This window comes from Seriola dumerili, unplaced genomic scaffold (assembly GCF_002260705.1).
Source record: "Seriola dumerili isolate Sdu_G_001 unplaced genomic scaffold, Sdu_1.0 BDQW01000052.1, whole genome shotgun sequence".
Lineage (NCBI taxonomy): Eukaryota > Metazoa > Chordata > Actinopteri > Carangiformes > Carangidae > Seriola > Seriola dumerili.
In genome coordinates this window covers 63,424-84,930 of record NW_019174307.1, presented here as the reverse complement: position 1 = coordinate 84,930, position 21,507 = coordinate 63,424, and the positions used below count along the sequence as shown (strand labels likewise).

General features: G+C 39.2%; 2 protein-coding genes across 4 annotated transcripts; both read left to right on the top strand.

The window, feature by feature from the left end:
- The first annotated feature begins 304 nt into the window (after positions 1-304).
- LOC111218432 (transcription factor CP2-like protein 1) lies at positions 305-13,863 on the top strand. Of its 3 annotated transcripts, none has more exons than XM_022740736.1 (15): positions 305-462; positions 983-1,131; positions 3,035-3,108; positions 5,397-5,502; positions 6,597-6,703; positions 6,796-6,948; positions 7,608-7,718; positions 9,305-9,414; positions 9,796-9,847; positions 9,981-10,074; positions 10,934-11,024; positions 11,601-11,683; positions 12,113-12,255; positions 13,033-13,084; positions 13,202-13,863. In XM_022740736.1, exons 1-15 carry the CDS (start codon positions 404-406, stop codon positions 13,237-13,239), a joined length of 1,422 nt encoding a protein of 473 aa, XP_022596457.1. In that variant the 5' UTR covers positions 305-403; the 3' UTR covers positions 13,240-13,863. The 3 variants fall into 3 exon arrangements, with proteins under 3 accessions (XP_022596457.1, XP_022596458.1, XP_022596456.1); XM_022740737.1 differs by having other exon boundaries at positions 13,183-13,213; XM_022740735.1 differs by lacking the exons at positions 13,033-13,084; positions 13,202-13,863 and having other exon boundaries at positions 12,113-12,359.
- Positions 13,864-16,230: 2,367 nt separating this feature from the next.
- Positions 16,231-20,758, top strand: LOC111218488 (sterile alpha motif domain-containing protein 9-like). The gene is made up of 2 exons (XM_022740819.1): positions 16,231-16,499; positions 17,256-20,758. The coding sequence occupies exons 1-2, from the start codon at positions 16,485-16,487 to the stop codon at positions 20,262-20,264; spliced, it is 3,024 nt and encodes a 1,007-aa protein (XP_022596540.1). The 5' UTR covers positions 16,231-16,484; the 3' UTR covers positions 20,265-20,758.
- The last annotated feature ends 749 nt before the right edge of the window (positions 20,759-21,507 follow it).

The following is a 21,507-nucleotide window of genomic DNA, read 5'->3' as shown; positions in this document are numbered from 1 at the left end:
AATGATGTTTACAGCTGTTCATCTGCAGCCTTTCTCTTTGTTCCTCAAAACCCATGTTTGTTTTCCAAAATGCATCTCCAAACATCATTACCCTAAGTGAGTTTAAAGTCTAGCTTTAGGGCCATACTGTTAGCAGTGTCAACAGCTGGTCAAGTGAAGCTGCTATTAATGCATCAACCCCAGCTAGACATTGGTTGTGGGAGGTGTGTCTGCAGACTCCGCCTCTCAGGGGTCATACAAGGTATGCTAATGGCAGCCCTGATGATATCACCGGACGGTATAAGAGGCAGGCGTTGAGGTTTGGCTGCAAAATCTTCCTGAGCTGAAATCTGAGGAAGCCAGCAAGTCTGTCTCCACGTCTCCCTGTGGTCCTGGCACACAAGAAGACATCGCACTGGAAAATATGCTGTTCTGCCATTCCCAGCCTGAGTCCTACCACCAGCACTCTGCTAGTTACATTAGGTAAAGCACGGCCATGTCGAGAAGCTTCAAACTTTGTGGAATTTTCAGGCACTTGTTATATCTACAACAGGTTGAGTCAAAGTGTCAGTGCAAAGCAGCAGTGACAGTTACTTGCACAAGAATATATGGAGAGAAGTGGAAATGCTCTAATGGCTAAAAGTTCATTTTTAAAATGTGCACATTTGCAGTAATCTCCCTCAAGGAGCACATTTATGTATTTTATTATTATTGATATCAACTGTTGTGAAATTCAAATTTTGAATTGCATTTCAGTGGTTCATTTTAAAGGAGCGTTGCGTTCAAGATCCACATTTAGACTTCAAATACAGATCCTAAACACTGCTTTGTTCTCTTTTTCAAATGAATACACATGAATTGTTCTAGATGAGTCACGCTGTGTTTTGCAACATTAAAGTTTTGCACCTTTGTTCCTTTGATTAAGTTGATTGTATATAAAAGAAAACAGGACAGTTTTCCTCTCCATGTTCAGCCCGTCTTCTCTCCTGCTGGTCTCTTTCAGAGAGGCCTTGGCGCCTTTCTTGAAAAACGAAGAAGCCAGGCTTATGGCTGAAAATGGTGCAAAGAGGACCCCATTCCAGTACATTCTGTGTGCAGCCACCTCGCCGGCTGTGAAACAGCAGGAGGAGACTCTCACTTATCTCAACCAAGGTAGCTATCTGTCCTGCTAGTTGAATGTCCACATTGATAAAATGGACTGGAGCTCATTTTGTCACATGTAATCCCAGCAGCTGCAGGGGTAGATAAAGACTGCTGATGTGGGATTTCTAAAGATTAGTGTAGATCTTGGTAAATTAAGCCACTTTCACTTGAATTAATTGTGATTTGGGACCTTGAAATTAATTTAAACACATGTCCAAAAGACAGTTTATTTGCCTAATGAGCTTTATCATATAACAAAATAATCAATTCCAAACTCCAGTTGCAGCTCTAGATCACAACATCAAGAACATCAAGTTTAATTTGTCTCCCACTATAGAAGCAAAGAGGCCAATATAATTATAACTTAATTAGCTATTTTTTCATTATCAATTAATCTTCTGATTAATTTCTTGCTTAATCTATAAAATGTTAAAACATTGTGAAAAATACTTGTTTTGTTTGAGAGTCTAAGATATTCAATTTCTTGTCATACAAAAAAGAGGAAATACCCCATTTGATATTGATATTAATTTTCTGTAGCTCGACTAATAGACTGATCAACAAATCATTAACCACCACTGATTACATTCAAATTTCAATATTAGGTATATTTAATTAAGTTTATTTAAATATCAAGTAAAGTATTGAAATCTATCTGGATTTATGTGGTGTGAATTGCCCTCTTTGAAGGTAGAGTACACAGAGTAGTGTCTGAGGTCTTTCTGGGATCATGTGACTGACAGGACATAAGCTTGAATAAAATCAATCAGACCTCCGTTGTATCAGATTGAGTGATTTCTCTTGGTAGCGGTAGTGTCTGAACTTAAGTAATACAGTTACAATACAATACAGCAAAGCTGCTAGTATTTTAAGCTGGTTTGAATTTTTCAATCAGAATATGATGGTATAATAAAATCTATATTTTTAAATGGTGAATGCTTTACTTTCCTATTTGAATTTGTGAACCCTTAAAAACCTTCAAATCAAATTTTTGAAATCAGAAATTTTTTAATGTGGTAGTTCAAACCACATACATTCAGACAGATGGATTTCAAAGTAAAACATTTCAATACTAGTATTTAAATTTTGACATTAATATTCAGAAGTGTATAAATTACACCATTAGGGATTTACTTGCTTAAAAATGAATGTATTTTGGCCATTTTTTGTTTCCATAGATTTCTATCATAGTAGACACTTGTTAATAGTAATATATAGAGTAGGCTGCCCTGGATTATGTGAATGGTATAAACTTTGCCTTTAAGCCTTTTGAATTACTAAACTGCAGAAATCCCAGTAGTAAGAGTTGACAGGCGTTATAATTGAATTCATTAATGATTTACGTGTGCAACATGAGCTCCTACATTTTTGCTAAATTGTCTGACTTTCATCTTCTAATGTAATTCACCTTCCTTTCTTTCTTTTTGTCCTTTCTCTCTTTTCCAGTTTGTACTTTCCCCTTTTACTTTAGATCATTGTCTACTTCTGACTGTTTCCTTTTCTCTTGTTGAACAGTGACAATTTTTATTTGTGCTTTGATTTACCTTTATGTTTCTACCCTGCTTGTCTGCTCTGAAGTAATTTGTTTGGAGTGAACACAATGAACGTGAGCTTGCTGTAACATGCAACTTTTGGCCATCGATGTAGAGATGGCATGTATTGATAAGAAGTTAATTGTCATCAGGGTCCAAAGCTTAGTTTAATTACTCTAGTGAAAAAGCACTGATAGTTAGTGTGTATTTGATCAGGATGGAGATATATATATAAAAGTTTCCTAGTGGCTGGCCTTAATATCTGGCTTAAAAGGTTTCTAATTTGATTCAGTTTCTATCTCCACTGCCCCTCTTTTCTGATTGACTGATTTCCCATTTTTTAATTTTAATCAGGTTTTTTTTAATGTTTTAAAATGTAGGTCAGTCCTACGAAATCCGTATGCTTAACAGAAAACTAGTGGAGTATACAGATATAAGCAGCAAATGTGTGAAGGTAGGTGTAAGGTATTGTGTTTGTCTGTTTTTATTGACTTTCATGTGACCTCTTCCTCTTTCTTCTTGTTATCTGTTTTCATGTATCCATTTCCTGGTTCGTCACAGGTCCCTCGACCCTCCCTTCCACTTCAGGGGTGGGGTGTCGACCTTGGAGAGCTTGGTACTATCACCCAAACTTACCTCTCCTCCTTCTTAGACTTCACATAAACCACAAACACACAACAACTCATCTTACCTTCACATTCCCACATACACACACTCTTGAACATGCTGCTCTGCTTTTGTCTTCATGACTGGCGTTCTGTATACTTACATTATCCCTGAAAAAATAACAAATTTAAGATGTGTTATACTCCTGATGCCATTGATGTCTGAAAATAAAACAGCCCAGATAGCAAAGTGAAACTTCAGGCCCAACATATGCCTGGGACCTTGGCCCGAGTCTGGCCCACACCAAGGCAGAGTCTGGCTGTTATCTTTCGGTAATGACCGACAGCTGGAAAGTTTTCTGTGTGTGGAAGTGGCATCTTACAATCATGCTGTATATGAGCCAGATTCGGGCTGTAAAACTGGGTGTATACTGGGCCAGAAGAAAGCAAGTATGTGGCCCAGGTATGGGCCAGATTTATTTTACTATCTGGGATTAACAGCTCATATTTTCTGTCATGTCACTTTCATTTTAATCACACAGGTTGTTGTGACATACATGTGTTACCAACTGATTTCAGATGCAAGTCGAAACTAACTTCATTTATTGCAAAGACATTTGTCAACACACTCACTTTAGAGTAAGGAGAGGTCATTTTATTTCACTTCTGAATGAGTGCATCCACTTGACATGTCTTTGTCGTCAGACTACCACTGCTAGACACCGTAATGTTAGCTAGTGTAGCATCCTAGAAACACAAGAATGGGACAGGTGGCATCTATACAAACACATGACGTGCCGGATGTAGTCATGCATGAGCCTCCCTCCATAAATATCCCAATGGTCCATGTTTTTTGCGGGTTGTTAATTTAATTTGTTGAATTTTTTTTCATGTCCTAGGAGGATTTAAAAGAAGGTTGCTGTTAAAGGGGCACCCCAGCCTTTTAGTGTTGTGCTTCCATAAAATCAGGGACTCACAAGAGATTTAAAAACAAGATGCCTACATTTAAAAGGAGTAGGGAGCAAAATATCCAGACATGGTCCCAAGAATGGGTCTCACTCCAACATTTTTCCATGATCTGGATAGCGTCTCACTACATCCACTTCATAACACAGACTCTTTAAATAAAATGTTTAGGTCACAACTCCAAGGAGCACCCGGATGACATTATCAGGGTTATTTTTGGTTATTTTCTTAAATGTAAAAAAGCTCCTTTCAAAGCCCCAGAACACGTGATGCAACTGTTTTCACACACTGAGAAGTACTCCCCATGCATGAGTGAGTAATCAGTGAACTAAAATTGGTGGAGTGCCCCTTTCATAAATTCCATAATTATACACCAGGAACAATATTATTAAAAAAAAAACGTTGTTAGATTTTTTTTGACAAGATAAAATATTATAAATATAAAATATTACAGATAGGTCACATAAAGAGCCTCAATAAGCTAGTAACATGAAGTAATGCAACTGATGCCATTTACATTGTGAAGACATGGACTGTCTTTGATCAGGGTTCCCACATGCTTTGAAAATTATATTTCCCACCAAATTTGGTGGGAAAAGTCTTATGAGCATTGGAAAAGTAATTTATGGCCTTAAGTACTTTTTGGTTTCAACCTGACTTGATCATGAGGTCTGAGGTGGGAAGCCATGATTGTTGAAAATGACGTAATAAATTTATCACCTGGAGTTTTCAGTGACATCTGCTAGTGAGACATGAGGTCACCACTGAAGAGGCACTGTAATTTTCCAGGAAGATCTAGTGTCCATTTCACGGGATCTTTAAATTTGTCGTGAGTGTGGGAGCCCATATTTTCAGGTGAAAAAGTCACTGTCTGTGCTGCTTCTCACAGGTATCAGATGTACTAGCTCATTGACAGTTCATTTCACTCATGCAGGTGCTCTTTTTAAACAAGTGTACTATGTGATGGTTAGGGATGGAGAGGAAATTCACTGCGAATTCCCACCTCCTTGCCCTTGGCTGATGAAACTGCCTCAGTATGTTTTGATGAATAAATGAGGGGGAGCCTTTCTGCACGTTGCCCAACAGTCCGGCTGTTCGGCTCTGTGCGAGCTGCCCCATTCGAGCTGTAGCTGTTGCTCTGGCCTAAATCCCTGATCCTACCTGTTCGCAGAGCATTGTGCGCGTGGTGTTTCATGATCGTCGACTGCAGTATATGGAGCACCAGCAGCTGGAGGGATGGAGGTGGAACAGACCTGGAGACCGAATCCTGGACATAGGTGATTTAACTGTACCAATGTATGACCTATTAAAGACAAAGTTAACTGATGTCTCCAGTACAACTTAAAAAAGGAGCTATTTGCAGAGTGCGAATTTTACAATGACAATCAGAGGGGTCAACTTTTCTCTGGGGTGAAAGGGAACCCGGCATCTTCCTTGATTAACTAAAACTGTCAAATAAATGTAGTGAAGTAGAAAATACGATACGATTTCCCTCTGAAATGTAGTAGAGTGGAAGTATAAAGTGGAAGTGGAAATATAAAGTAACATAAAATGGAAATACTAATTGTAATAAAGTACAGTTACCTCAAAATTGTGCTGTAGTTATAAAGTAAATGTACTTAATTACTTTCCACCACTGCTAATACAATTACTGAGCCTTCAACACACATGGATTTTAATATTGTTCAGTGACCCAACAGGTAAAGCACCAGTGTTTGATAACATTAGAGCATATATGACATTTTTTATTGGTAATGAAAGGACGCTAGCTAACATTAATTAGCTAAACTGTAATTTAAGACTATAGTGAGAAACTACCTAATTTAGATAGCTAATCTGTAATTTAAGGCTTAAATTGGAAACTAGCTGACATTAGTTAGCTAAATATATGGACCCCATAATTCCCAAAGTCTTGTCAAGCGGATGACCACCAGCTGCTCCTGGCAAGAAACCATGTTGGCGACAGAGAAAACTTACAATATGCCCCTTTAACTGATGCATTCGTTCATCATGGGTGTCGTCAGTGAGACTCAAGCCCCTAATTATCATTTACCCCAAAAGCTGTGCAGGAAGGCTTGTTATTTATATCAATTTTAATGACTAAACTAATGCACTGTGGACTAACCAACAGACCAACATCGGCATCCACAGAGCCACATTGCTAGCATGGCTAATAAAAACCCGTGGGTGTCCTAGTAACCTAAGCAAACAACCTCTTGACATTTTGATTCAAATTCTGCCAAATTATAGTTGCTGCTTTCCGAACTTGACAAACAGAAGTCTTTGAGGTGAAATAAATAACCTAAATAATAACCTGTTTTCAGGGCCTTTAAAGTAAAGTAAGACTAACAGACTGGTGCATTACTTGCAGATATCCCACTGTCAGTGGGGATACTGGAGCCTCGTTCACACCCTCTGCACCTCAACACCATCGAGTTCCTCTGGGATCCCGTCAAGAATGCTTCCATTTTCATCCAGGTACAGATATATCCTCGTCAAATATCTTTCAGTATCATTGCTGCTTCCGCCGCCCAGTTGATTTTCTAACTCTTCTTGTCGTGTGCTCTCAGGTTAACTGCATCAGCACTGAGTTCACCCCCAGGAAGCATGGCGGAGAGAAGGGGGTGCCCTTTCGTATCCAGGTTGACACTTTCACCACCAATGAACACGGCGAATACATGGAGCATGTCCATTCCTCCAGCTGCCAGGTCAAAGTCTTCAAGGTACGACACTTTCTCTGCTACATGTTTTCTGCTTGCCTGCCCAGCATCTGGCTTTTACACAGTTACGTTGCAATTTACTGATCATCTAATCCAGTGGATCCCAACCTTTTCCAACTCATGACTCACTTGAAAATCTCAGAAATGTTGGCGGCCCACAATCAGACCCTGTAACAACACAGAGGCCAAATAAGGACTTCTTAGAGCACTTTTCATTGTAATAACAATTGAACATTCAGGACTGAACTGAAAGCAGGGCAATGTCAATTTTTCTTTTCTGTTTGACAGAGTAGAGATCACTTGTTGATTCGCCTCATCTGTCTCTTGACTCTCTGATCTTTTAATTCTTCCTTCTATTCTGATTCTCCAGTTTTCGCTATAGATATAATCTCTCAGCGCACAGTGTTTAACCCTGTTAACATGTCCATATGGTGCTTTTTATACAACACGTTTTTAAAGATCATATGTGTTATTAATGTTAAAGATCATATATATATATATATATATATACACACACCTTTGCTAATTATTTCTCTGCCCACTTGCAATACATTTACAGGTTGGGAAACACTGCTCTAGGCTGTATGGTCAATTAGAAATATAAACTTATCTATGATAGGTTTGTATTTTACTTTGAATGTCTTCATTTGTAATGTCCTCAGCCTAAAGGAGCTGACCGCAAACTGAAGACGGACAAGGAAAAGATTGATAAAAAGGCCCCTCATGACAGAGAAAAGTATCAACCCTCCCATGAGACCACGCTGCTAAAAGAGGTGAGGGAAGCTGTTTGTAACATTGCATAACAAATCAGGGCTGAGATGACCCTTCCTTTACTTTAATTTTGTCACAAGTGTTGTTACGCTGTAACTTTATTGATCCCACAGTAGAAATTCTTGTGTTATCTGGATGTTCCTCTGATCTCATCAGCACTGATTCCACATTATATCTTCATGTGCTTCGCCTGCCAGTCAGAACAGTTTCCTCCTCTCGCTCTGCTTTCTTGCACACAGCACATTATAAACCACTACTACATCACTGTGTGTTAATATGTTGCTCTGCTTGTTTTGAGTCTTGTTTTTTTTTTTTTCAAAGAGTGCTTGCTTGTTGCTGAGGCTCGTCAATGATTGGGGCTCTCTGTGCGTCATGTTTGTGTCTTTGAACAACAAGTGACGCAGCAGTTTCTGCTTTAGTGTTAATCTGGTTTGTTATTCAACTGGATGAAAAACTAGCTGAAGCAAAGAATCATTATACTGTCTGTTAAGTAACAGTAGTAATACTACAAAGTAATTCAATTCAAGAAACTTTATTTGTTCCCAGGGGGCAATTCAAAAGGGCACATTGACATTAAAAACACACAAATAAACAAGAAAAGAACACACAACCAGTGTGGGACAAACTGTACATAATAAGAAAAAGAAAAAGAAAAACAATGACAATGACAGAAACAAGATTGGTGCAAAAAAACAAAATATAAAAAAAGAACAATTAACAACAGTGCAAAGTAAAATCTGTAAAAATTATAATGACAATAACATGGGAGAATGATATTACAAGTGCAAATAAATAACTGTACACAATACTACTGTATAGCTACTTTATATGCTATTTGGTAGGTTAATCCATTGAAATACATAATACATCATATTTTATTAGTTGATGATATGATTTGCATATAAAATATTAATCTGTAAAGTAATTAGTCACTATAGTTGTCAGATAAATGTAGTAGAGCACAATATAATATCTCCCGCTGAAGTGAAAGGGTAAAGTAGAACCTCAATGAATTACATGAATTCCCCCTAGGGGATAAATAAAGTAAATGTACTAAATGATGTAAATGTACTTGGTTGCTGCTGGAAGCAAGCAGTTGTCTATTTACACATCCAACAGACACAGAGAAGTGGTAGTAACGATTTGGAGATGTCTTTCTTCCTTTTGATGAATTTAAGTTTTATATTCTCTCCTTTTGGCTTTGTTTTGGTCCTCACCGTCTCCTGGAGGAAACAGGAAAATCAAAACAATGGGGTAAAAAAACTACTCTGCTGACCCAGGACACATTCATGTTCACACTGCTAAAAGAATGAGGCCACATGTGGTCCAGACCACCTCTGAATGTGGTCTGAATGATTGGATCTTAAATGCATCCTCAATGTGTCATAGGCGCATTGACACCTGAACTTAGAGCTGACCAATCGTGATCGGATCGCCTGAGACAGATGTTAATACCAGGTCTGAACAGGGCCAAAGATCCATTATTGATGCAAGTGTGATTTTTACTCCTGTAGCCTTTGTTCAAAGATATATTTACTTTGTTGGAAAAAAATGTCTTCCTTTTTCTTCTCTGTTTCTCTCTGTTAAGTGTTCCCCGTGGCCCGATGCCCTAAATCTCACCACCACCACCCACAGTGGCTGCAGCACTCCATCACCAGTTTACCACAGCTCCCCAGTTCCCTGTAGTTTCACAGATGGGTGAGTCAGCGTGCACATTAGCACATCACCACTCTATTCATTTTGTGCAGGAAAGCTATATATTAATATCAATGAGTTTCAGTAGCTTTGTTGGCCGTTTCAGACATGAAAGGCAGTGAAGTCTGCAAGGCTGGGCTTGACCACTGTTCAAGTGGTGTAATGCTGCCAGTAGTAATGGCTCCCTCTATGGGTGCCCAGCAGGAACACTCATCACTGTTGAAAAGCATCAACTTCCACGACCTCTGCTCTTTAAATAGAGTTAAAAACAGACTTTTTTTTAATGAGTAAAAAAACAGACGTGTTTCAGAGAAATGAAAAAAAAAAAATACTCAACCAATCACCCCAATCTGTTCTTTCTTCCTCATGTGCACGTTTCTGTAGCAACTGTTCTCCAAACCAGCAAGGGGAGCTGCTCATGCCCGGCTGCTCTGATGTAAGTAACGGAGAACAGTGCAGAGTGAAAGAGTTAATGTTGCTCTCTTATTCCCTTTAGGCCATTATTTGGAGACAGGGGATGCTGTGCTGCTATACTCATTTCAAGGGCTCTTCTTCTTTTTGACATGTAGCACCTTCTGCCATCGTCCTCGCCACAGAACACTCAGCAGTGGCTACACCGTCACAGGTTCTCGCCTTTCTCAAGGCTCTTCTCCAGCTTCTCAGGTAACGGGGGTTAAAGGTCACAACACATTTTGATCCATCCATTGCTATTGAAAGAGATACAATTAAGACACATGTAATTTCTGTTAGTGTGTTTGCAGTGTTGGGGAGAGGTGAACTACATGTAATTAAACTAATAATTTAACTACATTCTGCGGTAGCTTGCTTGGATTTCAACTAAATTCCCATGTGCATAGTGATTCAAGTAGTATTACTTTTTTAATAGTTTTGGGCCATAAAAGGAAAGGAATGATTTTTTTATTTTACCATTGCTTTCTCTACTGTAATTGAACTCCACCCGCTTTTTCTTTCATCCCGACCGCAGTAAAGACATACCCAGGCAACTCATTTGTCAGGCAGCCACCACCACACACTTGACCTCTGTGTAGTTCATGTGTAAAAGCCAAGGGCAGGTGTTGCTCGATGGTCACACAGCAACAACGTCATCATGGACAAACTTCCTGATTCTCGGCCTGAGGAAGAATCATCATGGGCAGAAATAGGCAGTTATTGTTTACAAAACCATAGCTGATGTTCCAGCACTTTCCCATGAGTAGTGTAGTATATAGCACTTTTTGCAATAAAGTCAGTTGAGTGGCACCTTTTCCATCTTGTTGTCGAATGGATTATTTTTCTACAAAGTAGTTTGATCTACTTTTTCCAAATAGCTTTAGTAAACCAAACTAGATTTCTACCTACAGCTTTACTGTAGTTCATCTTCCTCCAGTGTGAAGTAACTGGTAGTCTAAAAAGTGAGGCGTTCAAAGTCACTTCCCCAACACTGTGCTTGTCCATTCCCAGCATCAGATCAGATCACAGAGTAGGGTCGAGAGCAGAACCAGATTTTCTGCTGTTGTTGCAGGTGCTGATCTGTTGAGGATGAGCAGGGAGGATCTGATCCAGATTTGTGGCCCGGCAGACGGCATTCGCCTCTTTAACACCATGAAAGGAAGGTGAGCCATTTAAATACACTCCTGTGTGCTCAGTCACAGCAGAGTGGGGCCACGGCCAAATGAATCTTAATAGGACAAATGTTCTGTTTTCATTGCTGCATGTGGTTAAGCAGGTTTATGTGGAATTGGAGGATACAGCAATACTCAGAGTCTCCAGTTCTTTCTCTTCCCTCAATTGTCACAATGATTCATACTTAGTCAACAACACAAATCTATGAGCAGAGGAGAGTCCTCAGACTTTTTCACCTTGGATTTCTCTTAATGGTGAAGGTTGTTGGGTTTCTATGAAAACAGAAAAGAATAAAACTCCATATATTTATTCACTGAGCACTTTTTTTTAGGTCCTCTCTTTTCTCTGCCTCAATTCTTCTCAGCAATGAAACAACAGAAATAAAATGTTAAAATAATGGACACTACATTAAAGTGCCAAGTGTTCACTGCTTGTGGAATTTTGCTGCCACAAATGTTGTTGACAAGAAAAGACATGTTGAAAGCAGAAGTTGCCAGTGACTGCTGAGACCAAGCCCATCAGTGTTTTTCAGTACCAGTGTTACAGTTTCTACTTGCATTTTCCAGGTGTATACAGCCCCGCCTTACCATCTACATGTGTCAGCAGCAGGCAGGAAATCATCCTCCCATCAAGCCAGGGGGTGGAGACAGTAAGTGTACATACTGTATTATATCATTCTTATTATATGTGCGAATGTATGTGCACTCAGAATAAGTAAGATGAGCGACTCTGCAATGTTTTTCAAATGTAATTTTGACTGGTTGTTCTGTATTCGTCCACACATTTACAGTCCACTGCGGAGATCTGTGCAGGAGTCATGCAATTAATTTTGATTATATTCATATTTGAACACTGTCTCCTAACATTTTTAAAGGCTGTTACCTCTTTTTATATCTGGAATATGTCATTTCCAGACATAATTTGCTGTGGAAGTTGAGGAATATCAGGGCGTTTTACAAATAAGTCACCAGAAAGGAAAATATCAATTAAACGCACAAAGAATAACAATGTGATCTAATGTCGTCATGACACTGCTTGTTCGTTGATGACTGTCCTGTCTCCTGTGTCTTCCCTGCAGTCTACCATGCTCTGTACCTGGAGGAGCTGACTCTGTTGGACCTGTCTGAAAAGATTGCCATGCTGTACAGCATCACCCCACAGCAGATTACACACATCTACAGACAAAAACCCACTGGGATCCACGTCTTAGTCTCTGACGAGGTATCTATCAATCACAGCTTGAGAGCCATGGCCCGGTTAGTGCTGCCAACCAGGTTGTGCAGCAAAAAAAGTTGGTCCTGGTGCAACTTGTAAAGCAAAGAAACGTGACGTCAGCCAACTGGCAAGGTGCTGAGTTGGCCAATCACATGAAAGCCTGTTCCTCAAAGATCGTATTTCATTGTCTCTCCGGTACATTGAACAATGCCCCAATACCAACACAGTGCCTTGTGCTGTTTTAATGCGGGGCAAATGTCTATCTGAATGCAGCCATGCCTCAAACGTGTAGTTACTTGTACATTGTGGTTGCTGATGTACATACGCAGCTGTGGTGGCTACATGCATTGACTCCACTCTGTACAATTATAAATCTTTCTACAGGCCTTGACCAGGATGTTTTGGGGGTTTTTTCCCCTGCTCTTGCTCAACAAAGGCCAGATCAACTACATACTAATCACCCAAAAAAGCAATACTTCTCAACTATATTTTAGAGGGAAACATTGTACCGTTTTCTGCTCTACATTTATTTACAATAGGAGTTACTAGTTAGTCCATTCAAGCCTGTTTTTAGTGCTTTTTCTGAAAATGTTATTTGTCTTAATTCTCCTGCAGTGATGTGCCTTACATTTCTCTCAAGAGACAGTAAGTTCTTTAGGTTACAGATGAAGTGTAAGTGTATTTTGCCCTGTGTTGGTGTGACACGCTGAACAGAATTCTGATGTGCTGCTCTTGGGAAACAGAAATCAGCTCTGATTACACTGGTCTGTCTCTTCCTTTCAGATGGTGCAGAACTTCAGGGAGGAAACAAGCTTCATCATCAGCACTATAAGGGGTAATTAGTTTTATAGTCCACCTTTAATATCACAACTCATTATTATATATTTAGTATCTATTCATAATCATTGGTATTTTTGAATGATCTTGTATCAGATTGTTTTCTGTTACGCAGATGAAAGCACTGATGGCTACCACGTCGTGTTGAAGTGACCAGCAGGTCACTCAGGAGGTTCTTCTATCAATGCAATTGTACAGATTGTATGTAAATCGCTCTAGACTACATTATGTGACATTTATTAAGATTTACAGAACAGTAAAATGCTGTTAAGCTCTCAGTTTACTGTTGATTTTGTGTTTTTGCTTAGTTCTTTAATTTTCTTTATTTGTATTTTTGTCAAGTTACTGATTCATGTTTGATATGTCTTGTAATTAGTGGTAAACAGTGCTGTATTACTCATTCACATACGTTTTTGGCTTTAACACCTATAAATGCAATAACTGTCATGATAATAAAGCAAAGTAAATCTCATACATCATCATCCAGACAAATAGAAAAGAAAAATGAACAAAGTGTTTTATGTCCCTGCTCTATTTTTTGTCTTGAATATGAATTGCTGTGGTGTGCCATATAATGCGTGTCTGGCTTTGTTGCTATGAGGCTGAATATTTTCTGGATGCAGTTGAATGCAATATTTTAAACAATTCAGATGTTTAGGCCTGCACATAGGCCTGCTGTAGACAGTATCAACTAAAGCCGGATCAAACAGGGGCAGTGGGCTGCAGTTTGGATCTATGGTTTTGAATTGTTGTATCTTCGATGTATTTTAGTCCAAATAAAATATTTTGCACTGTTTTCTCTGTCAGTGGTTGGAAGTGGGAGGGGCTCAGTTGGAAAAATGTGATGTCATACACTTTACTACTTTATTTTTATTTGGTTGTTTAGTGATATGAGGACTGTTTAATATATTTAATTCTGTAATAATAATAATAATAATAATAATAATAATAATAATACATTTTATTTGGCAGCACCTTTCACAGCACTCAAGGACACTTTACAGAAGATTAAAAACACAAAATAATATGTATATAGTAGTTTTTATTAGTATAAGAGCAGTCAGCGTTTCCCATGGATTCAGATTGCCTGCATCAGAGGGAGTCACAGGAAAAAGATTGTGCATTGTGCATCCAGTGTAGAGTGAGCAACAGCAGTTGAGCTGCAGTCGACTTCTCACCATACCACAAGAGGACAATACAGTCATAGACCTCTTGAGATCACATATTTCACACATTGAAGAAAAACAAAACAAAACATTGCAACATAAGGAAACAACCCACCAACTATTGTTAGTGTTTAAATCAGTTTCTTCATATGTTGTCAGGAATACCTAAACTACCCACATGTTCTGGAAGACAGACAGACAGACAGATCCCCAAGGGGAAATTCATGTGTCCATTAGCTCATTGTTGATAGTAATAATAATAATAATAACAGTTAATAATAAATGAACAATAATAATTAGATTAGTCCCCTTCCTTTGGCTGAGGTGTTGTATAGCCTGATGGCAGTGGGAACAAAGGATCTACTGAACCTCTCTGTTCTGCAGCGCAGTGAGATGAGATGTTTGCTGCAGCTGCTTCTCTGTCCTGCCAGAATGTCGTGGAGAGGATGGTTGATATTGTCCAAGATGGCCTCCATCTTACATTGCATGTGTCTCTCCACAACAGTCCTGAGTGAGTCTAGACTCCTGCCAAGCACAGATTCAAGCAGACTGTGATACATGGACTGATCACCCCTGTGCTACTCGGTAAAACAGAGATCTGTGTATGATGCTTTGAGGAGCGAGAGCAATGGCTTGCTCTCTTGAGCCGCGCACAGCTGTTGTGTTCACTGCTGCTGGTTAACATGAACACTGATCAGAAGCAGGAGGACTTCTTTTGATTATGCAGATATTGCACAGGCTCTTTTTTTTATCCACACACATGTTGGATAAGTAATAGTTACAATGACAGACATAACAAGTTTGCTCATTTGAGAGTATAAATACATTTTGGGTACAACACATCTTAAACCTAAGGCTACTGCCAGTCCACATCATATGTAGAGAGTGGGGCATGGATGTATTATATATGTGTGTGTGTGTGGGTATATATATACCCTGTAAAGTGTCCTTGGGTGTCCTGAAAGGCGCTTATAAATAAAATGTATTATTATTATTATTATTATTATATATCCATGGAGCAGAGCCGCATTTGCAAAGCCTGACGGGCACTTCAGTCTCCAGGAATCAGTGAAGCTGAACAGGCTGCATATTTCTGCCTGAGTAGGCTGCCAAACTACATGCCAACACTCCACCCCGACACAGCTTCCTGATCAGTGCTCCCTAGGTTTCGATCAGTCAAACTGATACCGACCGATTGAGTGAAAGGTGCGGTCTGCCACAACTCAACATTGTCTTTTTTTCTTCCTTAACTTTGCTCTGAAACACAGCTGGATGACGACCTGTGAAGTGCGCGGAAGTGACGCAGACAAGACAGAAAAAGAGGTAAAAAAGTGACGGACGGTTAATATTTTGTATTGTTGATGTCTGTGCCTTTTGTCCCGACATTTGTCATGTATCGTGTGATTTTAATATCTCTTGTAATTTAAAATGCTGATGATTGAATGAAATAAATTTAATCTTTAATTATCTTTCTGGTTTTGTTCATTTTAAAGCACAGGCACCACAGACTTGAGCCTACAGCTCACTTCACTCAGGCTTATTCCATTAAACTGATCTTTTTTTCTTTTTAAAAAAAAAAAAAAAATTGGATTACACAGTAGTTTGTGGTCTGGGGCTGATTGTTAATTAAAATTGTGTTTAGCTGTTTGAGTCTTTGGGTCAGATTGTATACCTTCAGATAAATTTGGATATGACTAAGCAATCTCTCATGGCAGACATGTTGTATTGTTATAACAGGAAAAGAATATGACAATCTAAGGACTTGATAGCTGTGTGTCAGTATGCCATGCCAGTTAGCCAGCAGGGACAATAGCAGTGTCTTGGAACTGGCACACCTGTAGTGCGGTTTGTAAGAACATTACACCTGTGGCTGACAAATTAAAATGCCCACCATGAGAAAAGTCTAGAGGCTGAAGAATGATCCTGTCCGCCATCATGACGCAGCCTACATGCAAATGTTTCTATTTCAGCCTGAAAGAGGGAGGGCCGTGGAGGGAGGCAGGCTTCAGGCTTCAGTGAGGAGTGTGTGACACCAGCCTTTGCATAAGTCCATCCCCCTGACACACCCCGTACTGGGAATCTGTTAGCACATCACAACAGTCGCAAGGTGCAGTAAAACCAGTTGTTTGGTTTCCGTTTCTGCCTGTACAGTCCTCTATGGTTACTTTCTTTATTTCCTTTTAAGCATTGTTGATCTACACTGAAGAGTGAAGAGCTGACCAAAGGTGTGTCATGGCTGATCAAAAGGTAAACAGTTGAAATAACTGCCAGTCTTTGAAAATACAAAAGCAAAATTAGAAGAAAAAAAAAATAGTGCAGATGATTTTAATCAGCTTTATAAGTGAAGATACTGGAACGCTGTTCTGGAAAATTCCAGGCCACTTGATGTAAAACACAAACAACTAGGGCTGTTTCTCACACATCAGTGTCATAAACATTGATAATCAGATTTCAGATTAGTCATAATAATCATATCAGCTGTTTTGAAAGATATTGTGAGTAGCTTAAGAATTAACATTGTACTACTGTTTATTCATCAGTTTTGCTAGTTTGTAGATGACAGTATGACAGTTAAGTTCCTTACAGCACCAATTTTGAAAACTACGACCAAGCTAGTTAGTGAGTTACTTGCAAAACAACTTAATTTAAACATGTACTACATGCACATGTTGAGTGTCTTTTAAATTGCAAAAACATTTAATTAAAAGTGTCATTTGACTTAAAGTCAGTAAGCTATCATTTAGGTGTTACAGTGGAGTCATGTTAGGAACATACTGCTTTGCAGCTGCCCAGTATGGACAGGAGGGGTGAAAGTAACCAAAAGCTGTCTCAACATAGATGTTCTTGAAAAGATTTATATTTATGCTTTAACTTCTTAAAAACCTTGGGGTCAGGTGGAGTACTTCTAAAATGCAATATAGCTTTGTTTTTCAAAAAATAATAAAGTAGGCAGCAATTTGAGTTGAAAATGTGAAATTACTTAAACATAATCTTTTGTTTCAGAATGAAGAGGAGAACCTGACATCCAACATAAAGCAATGCCATAGGGAGGAAACTGTAGAGTCTGTGGATGCCAGCGATAATGCCTGCGATGAGCAAGAAACAAACACACCTGGAAGACCATGCAAGCCTTATCCATTTTGTAGGTACCATGATACATACAGATACATGGAGAGCAGCGTTCTTGATATTACAGAATCAGGTGCCTCAGACTTGATTGAACCCTGCCATGAGTACAAAGGGTTTTACAATACACCAGATGAATTTCAAATGATCAAATTCAGGTATGAGGTTATTCGCTTCGCAGCTGCGTGCATGAATTGCCGCACCAATGGTACTATACATTTTGGAATAAGGGACACGCCTCACGGTGAAGTCTTGGGAGTTGTTGTTAAGATCAAAGAAGCTTATGAAAAGACATTACGACTTGCCATTGATAAGCATTTTGAGTACAAAGAGATCGCTCAAAGATGCATCAGACCTGTTCGATTTGTTGGGGTTCTCAATAAGAGTCAGACATCGTCTGACAAATGTGTGATAGAAGTGGACATAGTTCCTGACTCTACAATCTGTGAAGAAAAGTTCTACCACACATTCAACAACACAAAACAAGTAAAAGAAATGGTCAAAACTAAATCAAAACAGTTCTATGTACGAGATGGTGGGTCCACTGAGAATCTCCTTGCATTACCCAAACCTAAGAAGTATAAACAGTTTGTTGACAGCATGAAACAACGATCACAACTCCGAAAACAAGCTGAACAGAAACACCTAGTTACTAAAGAGAATTATCAAGGCATTCAATTAATTGAGATGATAACCGGTGGATCGCTCTCTTTAGATAAGTCACACTTTGAGCGTTATGTGATAGTAACTAACAAAGCACATTCAAGCCACTTTGAATCACTAGAGTTTCTTGTAGAACTCAATCCAACAGCAGTTTTGGACTTTGATCCAGAAACAGCTAAAGATGGATTAGAGTGTCACTTCGAACAGCAGAGTCCAGTAAGTGTCCATTTACCAGCACAGTATAAAATCACAGGACCAATTGAGGACATCGCAAACAATTTGAAATTAACTCGAAACACCAGCTGGGTATGCTGCAATGGCGGTATTGAGAATGAGGCACCCTCAGACATAGACCAGTGGTTGATGGACAAGGGAGCCTCGGTTCGAGATGTGATTTCTTTCTTGTGTCGGAAAGATGTGCTTCCAAACAAGAGATTCCTCGTCATTTTCTTACTTTGGTCAATGGTGAGTGAGAAGATCGACCCACTTGTTGAGACCTTCAATACATTTTGTCAGGAGCTCGGAGGCAAAGACCAGATCCTTTGTATATGTGATAACAAAAATGCATTTACCTCCTGGAAAGACCTAATCGAGGCTAGGTGCGGAATCGACATCTCTGATAGATGTATATTTGAGCTCAGTTTTGCTGAAGTCAATGGCACTATCCTTAGTCTTTCGTCAAAAAACCGAAGATCCATCCGTTTCCTACCCTGTGGTCAGGGAAGCAGAGTGCTTCTTGAGAAGAAAGTGGAGCATAGCCTGAACACATTAGAGGTTCTGTGTGTGAACCAATGTGAAGGTGGAAACGAGGACAAAATTGTCAAAGAGGAGAACTTCTACAGAGGAGGCAAAGTGTCATGGTGGAATTTTTATTTCTCAGAGCATCCTGAACAAATTCTTATCAAACGAAACAAAATTGACTTCATAGAAAATAAAGTCAAACAAATTTTGTGCTCACAGACGAAAGCCTGCGTGTTGTTCAACCTCCTCCATGTACCTGGTTGTGGTGGAACAACTTTGGCCATGCATACTTTATGGGCTCTCAGGGACAGATTCCGTTGTGCCATCCTTAAAGACAACAACGCAGACTTGGCTGAAGTAGCAGATCAAGCGGTCAAACTTTTAACGTATGTCCATAAGGAGCAATTACCACAGGCCCCTGTTATGCTAATGATAGATGACTTTGATGATATGGAAAAAGTATCAGAGTTGCAGCAGCTCATTGAAAACGAATGTGAGAGGAAAAACATTCAGTCTAAGTCTCCACAGGTGTTCCTCCTGAACTGCATGAGGTCAGAGTCTCCTGAGCTGACTGGAACAACTAAAGATACTGTACTAGTAATCCTTAAAAATGAGCTCTCTGATGAGGAGCAGAAAAAGTTTTCACTAAAAGAAACTGTAGAAACATTCTATAAATTCATGCTCAGTAAGAAGAACTTAAAGCCAGAGTATATTAAGAAAGTTGTCCACAACACTCTGAGGAGCTTCAATATCAACCAAAAGCTTTCCCAACTCCTGGCTTTTTTAACTCTTTTGACTGCGTACTGTGAGGATGCCTCTCTCCCTGTGTCTCTGTGCCAGGAATTTCTCAGTTTGCACCCTAAACCCATTTGTGGAACTGGAAGAGTACAAGAAGGATTTGGGGAGTTTTCTAATTTAATTTGCTGTACCACAGTTAAGGGTGAGTTAGGACAAAGAGCTGTAAAGATGATCCATCCAAATTTCACAAAGTACTGTCTGCAGGAACTTGAAACAACTCACAAAATGACAAAGGCTGACATTACCAACCTACTACTGACGACAGAGAAGTTTTATGAGAACACGGATGGCAGAGGAAAACTCTGGCAAGATGTTTACTACATTTTAATGGGTAGACATTTAGTGAAAGAAGCCTCTCCAATCAATTTATGCATCCAGCCATTAATTGAGGTTTTCAAGTCTGATCTGAAATCTCTCCTAGCAAAGTTAAAACCAACAAAAATCTCTCGTCTAATTCAAGATATTGAAAGTGAAACTCCAGGGTTGGTAGAGATGGTACTTCAGAATGCATTAAAAAGGTTTCAGAATGATGCCAACATTGCTCAGTTACTAGATTCAAACTCAAGCCAAAGAAGGAGGATTTCAAGTAGCATATGTGGAAAAATGCAGAGATACTTAACAACTTTGTCCAGTACAGAGATGACAAACCAAGACCTGAAATGCAGTGAAAATCACTTTAATTAAATTGGTATAATTCCCTTAAGTGTTGGGCCACTGGGTGACAATAGTGTGGTTTGGGTAGCCATGTTTGTTATTGACCTATTAATCCCCTGTTAGGTTACAGTAAAATGACTCTTTCCCAATAGGGGGCTTGTCATTTAAATGTTTAATGTGGCTGCAAACGTGGGTAGAGCAGTTGTCTCGGGAGCACATCCCTGGCTACAGAGGGTCGCTGGTTTTCCAGTTACTTCTCTGTTCCAGTGGTTTTCACTGCATAAGTACCCCCCACAAGTAGTGGCACGAAGACTAGGGTTGAGTTGAGATAGTTAGTCTTATGTCAGATAGATAGGGCTGGGGAGGGTCTCTGTTTTTTGTGGTGGCTGTCCCCTAACTTATACTTAAAGAGATAAATAATATAGTACAATATATTGATTCTTGTCATCGGCAATCTGTTTTCTTTCTTTGCACTGTCCACTTTGCTGCTGTGATGCTGGAAATTTCCCCACTGTGAGACTAATAAAGGAATGTCTTATCTTAATGTCCTTTTATTATTATCAACGAGAGAGAGAGATCATTCCTTTGTGTGTGTGTGTGTGTATGTATATATATATATATATATATATATATATATATATGTGTGACCTTTGACTTCGAGCACAGCTATAATGCAAATTTGTAAATGGAACAATACTTACGTGACTGGCTTGGTCTCACGGGAACATGAGGACACACACATACAGACAAGAACACAGGATCCGTTTCTCAAAGCTTCATACGGGTAAGTTTTATTGAACAGTGATTACTGCAGTAATATACGGTAAATGGTTCAGTGTAGGGGAACTGGTTGACAACCTGACAGCTTCCTAACATCCACAGAGTTGGTGGTATAAAGGACAATGTGTATATGTTACTCTGAGTTGAAAATGAATCCATGATGTCCAGAGATCTTCTGTCCTTACACTGACATGACCACTTTTATGATCAAGGTGTCATCAAACATAGTACTTGAGTTAATAGATAAATGGGATTTCGATGACAAACTAATGCAGTTGATGTTATTCTTATATCTGCTTTGATATTGACTGTATGAATGAGGAACACAAAACTCAGACATTCCCTCATCTCAGGATCAACAATATTTTGCTCTTGGTTGCATTATCAAAGATTAAGCGTTAGAAACAAGACAGTCATGATTAATGCATTTGTATTTTTGTCTACATGGTGTGCAGATGTGACTGAGGCCAGTGTTGCCCAGGACAAGAGTTAC